This window comes from Camelina sativa, chromosome 11, assembly GCF_000633955.1.
Source record: "Camelina sativa cultivar DH55 chromosome 11, Cs, whole genome shotgun sequence".
Lineage (NCBI taxonomy): Eukaryota > Viridiplantae > Streptophyta > Magnoliopsida > Brassicales > Brassicaceae > Camelina > Camelina sativa.
Genome location: NC_025695.1, coordinates 1,095,239 through 1,104,100, shown reverse-complemented (window position 1 = coordinate 1,104,100; position 8,862 = coordinate 1,095,239). Strand labels below are relative to the sequence as shown.

General features: G+C 37.0%; 5 protein-coding genes across 6 annotated transcripts in view; 3 read left to right on the top strand and 2 right to left on the bottom strand.

Moving 5' to 3' along the window:
• Positions 1 to 1,631, top strand: part of LOC104727504 (receptor-like serine/threonine-protein kinase SD1-8) — a 4,007-nt gene extending 2,376 nt beyond the window's left edge. The window contains exons 3-7 of the mRNA XM_019231722.1: positions 4 to 250; positions 358 to 568; positions 656 to 896; positions 1,035 to 1,185; positions 1,269 to 1,631. Of these exons, the coding sequence (XP_019087267.1) occupies positions 4 to 250; positions 358 to 568; positions 656 to 896; positions 1,035 to 1,185; positions 1,269 to 1,577 (1,159 nt within the window). The 3' untranslated portion in view covers positions 1,578 to 1,631. The remainder of the gene's footprint in view (positions 1 to 3; positions 251 to 357; positions 569 to 655; positions 897 to 1,034; positions 1,186 to 1,268) is intronic.
• LOC104720949 (protein CURVATURE THYLAKOID 1D, chloroplastic-like) lies at positions 2,098 to 3,571 on the bottom strand. The gene is made up of 5 exons (XM_010438844.2): positions 3,378 to 3,571; positions 2,924 to 3,117; positions 2,671 to 2,778; positions 2,513 to 2,584; positions 2,098 to 2,427 (listed from the first exon to the last, which is right to left on the bottom strand). The coding sequence occupies exons 1-5, from the start codon at positions 3,523 to 3,525 to the stop codon at positions 2,356 to 2,358; spliced, it is 594 nt and encodes a 197-aa protein (XP_010437146.1). The 5' UTR covers positions 3,526 to 3,571; the 3' UTR covers positions 2,098 to 2,355.
• Positions 4,110 to 5,114, top strand: LOC104720947. The gene is made up of 2 exons (XM_010438842.1): positions 4,110 to 4,220; positions 4,340 to 5,114. The coding sequence occupies exons 1-2, from the start codon at positions 4,188 to 4,190 to the stop codon at positions 4,736 to 4,738; spliced, it is 432 nt and encodes a 143-aa protein (XP_010437144.1). The 5' UTR covers positions 4,110 to 4,187; the 3' UTR covers positions 4,739 to 5,114.
• LOC104720948 (GLABRA2 expression modulator) lies at positions 4,972 to 6,691 on the bottom strand. The gene is made up of 4 exons (XM_010438843.1): positions 6,280 to 6,691; positions 6,087 to 6,188; positions 5,586 to 5,857; positions 4,972 to 5,337 (listed from the first exon to the last, which is right to left on the bottom strand). The coding sequence occupies exons 1-4, from the start codon at positions 6,635 to 6,637 to the stop codon at positions 5,149 to 5,151; spliced, it is 921 nt and encodes a 306-aa protein (XP_010437145.1). The 5' UTR covers positions 6,638 to 6,691; the 3' UTR covers positions 4,972 to 5,148.
• Positions 8,213 to 8,862, top strand: part of LOC104720945 (classical arabinogalactan protein 3-like) — a 1,225-nt gene continuing 575 nt past the window's right edge. The window contains exon 1 of one of the 2 annotated variants that reach the window (XM_010438841.1): positions 8,213 to 8,533. In XM_010438841.1, the coding sequence (XP_010437143.1) occupies positions 8,291 to 8,533 (243 nt within the window). In that variant the 5' untranslated portion in view covers positions 8,213 to 8,290. Of the gene's footprint in view, positions 8,640 to 8,862 lie in introns of both variants that reach the window. The other variant, XM_010438840.1, reaches the window with a different exon arrangement.

Here is an 8,862-nt window from a genome sequence, read left to right as displayed (position 1 = left end):
CTCTTTTTTTTTTTTTTTTCAATCTATTTATCTCTCTCTAACTATCTTTGATATAACAATTAATGATGCCTTGATAATGGTTTTGTCAGAACTGAAACAAGTGTCACAAGAGACAAACCAAGATCTGATTATCAACACAGCCGAGGATTGGGGATCCAAACTCATGGATTTTGACGTTATTGCCGCGGCAACCAACAACTTTTCGGATGATAACAAGCTTGGAAAAGGTGGTTTCGGTATCGTTTACAAGGTAAGTTAAAATAATAATTAAAAGAGCACCCTGAATATAAATATATATATTGGCACTCAGGTCTACTAAATAATGTTTTTACTTATAAATTAATTACGAGGTAACAGGGACATTTAAGCCAGGGGCAAGAGATCGCGGTGAAACGATTGACCAAAATGACACCAAAAGGAGTAGAGAGCTTCAACACTGAGATGAAGCTGATAGCAATGCTACAACACACAAACCTCATAAGACTTGTGGGGTTTTGCTCTAACAAAGACGAGAAAATCGTAGTATATGAGTATCTTCAAAACTCAAGCCTCGACACGTATCTCTTCGGTAAAGGGCCTTTGCTTTTTTACAAAAAATTTAGAGTTGATCTCAATAATGTCACTGAAATATGATTTGATTGTGATTCTTTGGCAGATACAACCCGAGGCTCCGTTCTGAATTGGGAACAGAGATTCGACATCACCGTTGGTATTGTCCGAGGGCTTGTTTATCTCCACCAAGATTCTCGGTTTAGGATCATTCACTTAGATCTAAAACCGGGAAATATATTGCTGGACAAAGACATGACTCCAAAGATCTCGGACTTCGGAACGGCAAGGATGCTTGGAGGAGGAGATGAGACTGAAGCTCATGTGACGAGTTTGAGTGGAACATAGTGAGAAATGATAATTTTTGAAAAAACAAAGATCGATTGGTGAGTGAGATATATATATATATATATATATATATATATATATATATATATCATAANTATTTAATTAACTAACAACGGTTTACTAAATTTGTCAAGCAGCGGTTACGTTGCCCCAGAATTCAGAAACTACGGGACAATATCAGTGAAATCGGATGTTTTCAGCTTCGGGGTCATGCTTCTTGAGATGATCAGTGGCAAGAAGAATCTCGATTTCTTTAATCTGAACGACGGAAACACTCTTCTCAACCACGTACGTATGTAATATAAGTTTTCTTATATTTGTTTTCTTTCTTTCTTTAAGATTTAAACTTTTTAATTATATATAAATGGCAGATATGGTATCACTGGAACGAAGGGAACGGGCTAGAGATCGTTGATCCGACAATCAAAGACTCATCATCGTCGTCCGTATTTCGATCACAACAAGTTTTGCGATGCATCCAGGTCGGCTTGCTTTGTGTTCAATACCTACCAGAGGACAGGCCAACGATGTCTACGGTGGGTCTGATGCTCGCAAGGGAAACAGAGGCAATACCTCAGCCTAAATCACCGGTGGAGATTGGGTCTTCGTCCAGAGGAGGACTACAAGAGAGCATATCCGGAACAGTTCCTGAAACGACCATGACCATTGAGGGTCGCTAAATGGTAAAAGATGTATGAAATCCACTTATATTAAATTAGTTTCTGCTTTGTTCGTTTAAATATTTACACGTATCAGTTATCACACACAACACTTATTATTACTTTCTAATTGAATTTCTATGGATTGTGTCCACTTTTATGACTTTCTTGAAAATAAATATATGTATATATATTCTTAATGCTCTATTTTGGTTTTTTCATCTAATGCTCTGTTTTGGATTTCCGGTGATGATATAAAAAATGGTTTTGGTTCATTGGTTTGTTTTGAAACATGGTATTGAATGAAACGCAACAGTGGGAGCCTCCTTTGTTAATTTTTTATTCAAAGTGTGGGGTTTTGATAATGCGCACTTTGCCATAGCCAGAGATGTTTGGTTTTAAATAATGCAGGTTTTGTGTTTGACTGACAAAAATGCCTGAGCGAGACGTTGTTGCTTGTCCTGCGGGAAATGTTGCAAAACGGAAAGAGCGAGAGAGAGAGGTTCTCTCATGTTTAAAAGTCGAAACCCAGAACATTGAAAGCTACACAAACATAACATCGAATTTAAGTTACTTGGAACCATCCTAAAATTCTAATTATCAAAAGCTTTAAGTTACTTGGAACCATCCTAAAATTCTAATCATCAAAAGCTTCTCTCTCAACACTCAGAAAAATAAAATAAAAAACCCAAAAGAGGTACAATTATTCCTTATTGTTTCCATAAAAACGAGTGGGAAAACGAAAAAAAAACTGTGAGGAACAATTTCTACTACAAGCCAAAAAAAGTAGCGACTACTCTCACTCACAATCAGACCCAAGAACCTGCTTTTTTATTTCACTAACCTTGGTCTTGAGTTCGTCTCTGTTCCTCTGCAAAATAAAAGTGAATGTTTTTAACGAAAACACCCTGAATTTTTTAAGTTTTACACTCAGTTGATTTATCAAGCTTGCTTACCTTAAATAGCAGGTAACGGGTAGTGAACCAGAGTGTGTATCCTAGACCAACCACTTCCATTAGTTTAGGAAACTGTAACATTCAATATGAAAGGGTTAGTAATACAAAAATATATTAAATACCATTTCCTCCCGGGCTAGAGAGTAAGTAGTACTAACCAGAGGGATTGATTCGAGTGAACTGACGATTGCAGATGTTAAGTAGAGAGCAACGACTGCACCACTCCCATAAAGCAAGATTGAATATGTTTTGTCTGAGTCCACCAGCTAAATTGACAAATCACAACATCAGTCACTTGTAACGTTTCAGATATTCATGTTGATGAATAAAAACTTCTATAGGAATAAATGTTCTTTTAAGCATTTACATAATCATATACATTAAAATAACATTCCTGGTAAAGAAAGATACCTTAATGTCGTTGAAGAACTCTAGGGCTTGAGTTTGGTGCTCGTCTTCAGCTTGAGCTTCACTAGTCGAGTTTATCTCTTCTACAGCTACATCATCACCAAACTCATTGACTCCTCCTCCTCCTCCTCCTCCAGTTGATGTTTCTTCAGAGACTGTTTCTCCTGGAAACTTTCTACTACAACGCATCAACGTGCCTAGCCAGTGGAAACACAAGATAACATCAGCGCAAAACCAAATTTAACAAATCCAATTCAAAAAAAAAAAAAATCGAAATGATGATAATGTTAATTGCTTATCAAATTGGGGGGTTTTTGAACAATCCAATAACGCAATACAAGAGACATGGAAGAGAGAAAGAGGGAGAGAGAGAGAGCCAATGAGTGAATCATACAGCAAACAAAAAAAAAAAAAAAAAANAAAACAGGAACCTAGGAGGGTTTCACAGTTGTCGTACGGGTACGGGACTGGAGAAGGACAGAGGCAACGTTTCGCCGGAGAGGAAGAGAGATTCCATGAACAGCGAGATATCCATGGCGGTTGATGCTCGAAGTCGAAGGGAGACGAGTGATGATGGTAGATGACGAGCTGGTACAGACCTCCATCTTCGTACGGAAAGAGAAGCGTCACTTCGGCTTCTCAAATCTGTCCTGTGATGTGTTTTTTTCTAGGGTTTCTCTATTGGGCCATGATTTTTACATGGGTTGGGTCGGCCCAAATATATTTACATTTTTTAATAAAATACTTCACAAAAGGTTTTCGTTATAAAGAAGTAGTACTGTATAATTTGATTTACTTTTCTTTTTTATCGTCAATTTCTTTTCTTTTGCGGACAAAAAAATAACAACAAGATACAGATGAATCTTCTTCTTCTTATTCTTCTTAATATCCCCAGTCCAGGGAGAGAGATAGTATAGATCCTACTTTAAAGCAATCCATAGATAGAGCAGCCTTATAAGTAAAGCACTACTTTACTATTCTCACCAACAACTATTACAAGGACATCAAACTAATGCTAAATTACCGGACTTGCAATTAGATTGATATTTGGCGCGTAAAAATGCTTCAGAGGTTGTTTTAGTTAACGGTCACTTAAAACCCCTACAAGTCTACTGCAATTAATTTGGACCACCAAACTATATAATACAGCAGAGGGACCCCATCAATGACAATGTCCATGTCACAACGATCTTGTTTTATAACCCCCATTTGCGAATCTGGTGTTAAGAAAGAAACATAGACGACATAAAGAGGCGACTGTAAAGCCATGGACCACCACCAAGACTATAGCCGACAGAACGTAAGTGAATTATATATAATTACATGTAGACAAATTAAATGCTTGTAATGTAGTAACCATTCATCATCATGGAAAGAAAAGCCGTTAGCTACTGATCGTTTTACAAGTATTTATTGTAGGAGGAGAGGAGACTCTTATTGTCCAAAGAAGAAGAGAGGATTCGGGATGAGCTTGAGACGGAAATCGAAAGAAATTTGGAAGGGGAATTCAAGGATGGGATCTATAACCTAGCACTTAAGCTGCGCCGACTGTATGAACAAAGACGGGAAAGAGAAACGTCCCTCCATGTTTCAGCGAGGAAGAGCAAGCGAGTATTGGAGGTGAACATAAGTATAAAGATGGAAGGAGGTACCAAGATAGAGATCACTGAGAGGAAGAAGGAAGTAGACAACGAAAAGACAAAGAAAACAGAGAATTTGGACAAGAGAAAGAAGTTTGCAGCAACTGGTGAAGATAAAACAGGAAAGGACAAGATGACGAATCGAACCAGGGCACATGAACTCAGATGGAAATGGTAAAGAGATTGATTGGCCCTGCCTATTTGCTGGTATTTATGTTTTTTTTTTTTTTTTGGAACTTTGTTTCTTCTGCAAATCCTATTTAATATACGATTGAAATAAGAGTGATGCTTGCTATCCCATAGAGCAGTGCAATGGAGATAGGAAGAGTAACAACAAAATCATCTTTTTTATTACAACCATATACTAAAATCTAACAAAATTATCAAAACATAATAAACTTTATCTCCTAGAATCCAATTAGTTTTTTTTATTAGCAATAATATGATTAGGAGAACATTTAGCAAAGGAATGATATTTGGTAATATTAAGACATGGTAACTGATTGAGAATGAGAGAATCAAATAATTTAGTTTGCAACAAAAAAAAAAAAAAAGGCTACTGTGATCAAGAATGCACCAGGGTATATATCACACCGACTGTAAGGCACCGGCTTGCAATGTATCTTGTAGAGATGTAACAGCGCCTTCATAGTTCAAGAAACCCATGAACCAAAACTCATGGTCGTCGACCGAGATTACCTGGATGTACTTTTCTGCGGGATTGACTATGCTTGTCGACGGGTTAACCGATTTAAGCTGATGTAATGGGATCACTACCTGTTTAACAAGAAGAAGATATAAGTAACAATAATAATAAGTGTTATCATAGTCTGCACAAGAAAGTAATCACAGAATCTAACGTTATTCAGCTTAAGTTGCTGCTATCATCTATGAGGTCTCATTCTAGTCGCTCTTAATCTTGATGGATCATAATGAGGTAGCGTGAATGCCACATAGGCTATGGAACACACACACACACACACAAAAAAAAGACACTTTCATAACTAGAATATTCTGAAAATTACCTTATAATAGCTCCATTCAGTTTGGCCAGAATTTTTATAAGAGAGAGGGTTATCGCTACAGTAGGCAAGTTTAGCAGTAGAAATATAAAGAACACCCATGACTGGACCAGCTGAGGTAGACAAGTAGCAAGCATATGAGTTTTGCAGCTGCTCCTCTGGAACTGTTTCAAAGGTTTGCCTGAAGATCTTCTCATACCCTCCTTCGGCCAGAACCTTTGTACTCTGTGCAATTCTTCCCATTGCAGCATCAGCAAAACTCGGAGCAGTTTTCACTGATTTATTATAGTGGACACCAATGATTTAGTAGTTAGACAGACCAACCATACATCATCAAATCACACAGAAGATACATAAACAAGAGAAACTAAAACTCATACTACAACAACTACAATGTAGCATGAAAATCATCCAGCTGATAATTCAATCGAACCCTATAAAAATGTCTCAGGGCTAACGAACGAACGAACAATGCAAACCATATAGATAAGAAGGGAAACTCACGGTGTTGCCACGTGTTTCCGGCAAGGCTCTCGGCCTTCATAGCTGCTTCTCCAACCTTCCTTCCCCATCTCCCAAGCACACCTTTCACAGATTCCATAGTTTCTGATCCGGTTTCCAAAAAACAGTTACACATCTCTCATAGGCAAAAAGGCACAGAACAAAATTTGAGATACAGATACCGTTTCTAAAACACCTTTCAACGAGGCATCCGAAGTTTCAGCGGGAGCACGAGCGACGTAAGGATTAGATCCCGCTGACGAGACGGTCTTCTGATCCGGTGCAGGAGATTCAGAAACCAAATCTGGATTCCAATGAACCGATTTCCTCGATCCGGAAGCTGTTCGTGTCGGCGGTACGGCTTGATCGGCGCCTTTCGTCTCGATTTTTTCAACATGTAGCGTTGATTCATCAGATAAAGAAATCACAGAACTCGCATCCTCGGCTCCTTTATCATCCACTGGCTTCAGATCAGCACTATGCGGTGGCTTTGGATTCTGATCATTCATTGGAACCTCCGATTTCACTGTCGTCTCTTTCGTCGGTTGCTCCATTCCCCTTCGATTTCCAAAGTTTTTTTTTTTTTTTTATGATCTTTTTTATTTGGGATGTGTGTGGGGTAGACTTTTTTTTATTTATCAATTAATTATAGTATTTTCGCTATAAGAACTTTAAAACAACAAAAAAAAAAAAAGGTTTTATTATTGGACTTATAGATGAATAAAGGTCATTTATAGTGGTTGTGAATGTTTTTAGGAAGACTTGTAAAATTAAGAATCATTGGATGAATTTTGATTTTTAAAAACTTAAAAAATAAGTTTCTTCTTAAAGAAAATAAACTTTTATAAAAGAAATAGAACTTATGGAGAGAACATATGTCATGAACAAATAAATTTTCTTCTATTTAATTTTATTGTTTGTTCATAATATTTAATTATATATATATTTTTAAAAATCTTATGCTATTTAATTTTATTTTCAAATTTTCAAATAAATCTATTTAAATATATTGAGGATATTTTATATATAAATAAATTTCATTTGAAAAAAAAATAATCAAAGCTATAGGAATTTTAAAATCTAAATTTAAAAATTCTAAATACTATACTAAAATGAAGTGTTTGGTTAGTGGTTGAAAGAGTATGATACTAAGAAAATATCTGTTTGGCAAATATGATATATGATAGTAAAACTTTAAGAAAAAAAATAAGAAAATTTGTAGGCTTGTAAAAAAAAAAAAAAAAAAAAAAAAAAAANGAAGCTAAATTTTGAATCATGCGGGTCATTCAAAACGTACAATTCCCACATAAACTTTAAATATAGATTTGGACCTTGTATACGGGTATCAAATCCAAAGCCCATACCATATTTAACGCAATGTTAATTAGGATGAATTATCTAGAACTCGGTTTGGTTTTGGGTGGTTATATAGGTTGGCTTTATAATTTCGGTTTATAATGAAGATGGGATCCAACCAAACTTCCCCCAAATTTTAAAAAACTATTACTAGAAGTATGATTGAAAAATATTATAAGAGTTGGTATCTTATATAATATAAATGTCATAATCATTCACAGATAATATAGGTTGCTTGTTGTCTGCCTCGTCGTTAACCTTAGTGGGAACCAAGTATGGCGCGTGGTCTTGACTCTTGACGAAACAAAATAGTCTGTGATTTAAGATATCTCAAGTAATTTTTTTTTGATGTGTTAACTGCATTGCTACATAATATACCGTAAACCAAGATTGTTCCTTATTCTAATTAACACGACATGTCTTAACCCAATTAGAACTGCAATGTCTAGTCTCTTGTCAATCAACGTTGTGACATTGGCTCGATGAAAATATTACATTTTTACAATTCAATAGATCCGTACGTCAGATTTATATAAGCTTGATTTGTAGACTAATTGAAGAAAACTTCAAATTCAAGAGACTTGGTACTTGGTAGAGACTATTTATTCTGATATACTAATTCAAGAAATATCTATTAGCTATGTGTGCTTTGCATGATTTAAAGAGACCAAAGTATCAAATAATTAAATATAAATGCTTCTTAATTAGCTATGGGAGTATGGGTATATATTAAGAAGCCATTTAGCCTTAATGTCTCCACCACCAAGCAAAGACAAAGAGATCTTTCTCAGGTTTTCTATCTCTCTCGTCAAAACAAACGAAAGAAATTGAAAACAGAGAGAGATATATAAATGGCTCATAAGACATTGCAAGCTCTGATCTTTCTTGGTTTATTTGCCACCTCATGTCTCGCTCAAGCTCCGGCTCCGGCTCCAGCACCCATCACGCTTCTCCCGCCAGTAGAGTCTCCTTCTCCTGTTATTACACCAACTGCGCAGCCACCGTCTCCAGTTGCTTCACCACCGGTTCCAGTTGCTTCACCTCCGGTTCCAGTCAATGAACCCACTCCGGTTCCAACAACTCCACCCACCGTCTCACCACCGACCATATCTCCCACAACACCCCCTATGGCTTCTCCCCCGAAACCAGACGGTATGGCTCCAGGCCCATCAGGTCCAACACCAGCTCCTGCTCCAGGACCAGACGCACCGGAAGCTGACTCAGCATTGACTAACAAAGCTTNCAACCTCTCTTTACAACTCTCGAGCCGCTTCAAAGCACAGACAAACTCGATCGTAGCTCCGAAGCTCAAACTGTTGGACCGCTCTTTAAACTCGTTTAACCTCGTGTAAAGCTCGTTGATCGAAGACACGTAGTCTTCTCCGACCAAGTGAGTGATTTTGTCGGCTAGAGATTTGCCACC

Coding starts and splice junctions, on each gene's coding strand:
- LOC104720949 (XM_010438844.2), bottom strand. CDS start 3,525: ATGGAGGTCTGTACCAGCTCGTCATCTACCATCATCACTCGTCTCCCT. Junction 2,779..2,923: donor AGTTCTTCAACGACATTAAG/GTATCTTTCTTT, acceptor TTGTCAATTTAG/CTGGTGGACTCAGACAAAAC. Junction 2,585..2,670: donor CACTCGAATCAATCCCTCTG/GTTAGTACTACT, acceptor TGAATGTTACAG/TTTCCTAAACTAATGGAAGT.
- LOC104720947 (XM_010438842.1), top strand. CDS start 4,188: ATGGACCACCACCAAGACTATAGCCGACAGAAC. Junction 4,221..4,339: donor AAGACTATAGCCGACAGAAC/GTAAGTGAATTA, acceptor TATTTATTGTAG/GAGGAGAGGAGACTCTTATT.
- LOC104720948 (XM_010438843.1), bottom strand. CDS start 6,637: ATGGAGCAACCGACGAAAGAGACGACAGTGAAATCGGAGGTTCCAATG. Junction 6,189..6,279: donor TTCGGATGCCTCGTTGAAAG/GTGTTTTAGAAA, acceptor AAACCGGATCAG/AAACTATGGAATCTGTGAAA. Junction 5,338..5,585: donor CTGAATGGAGCTATTATAAG/GTAATTTTCAGA, acceptor CTTGTTAAACAG/GTAGTGATCCCATTACATCA.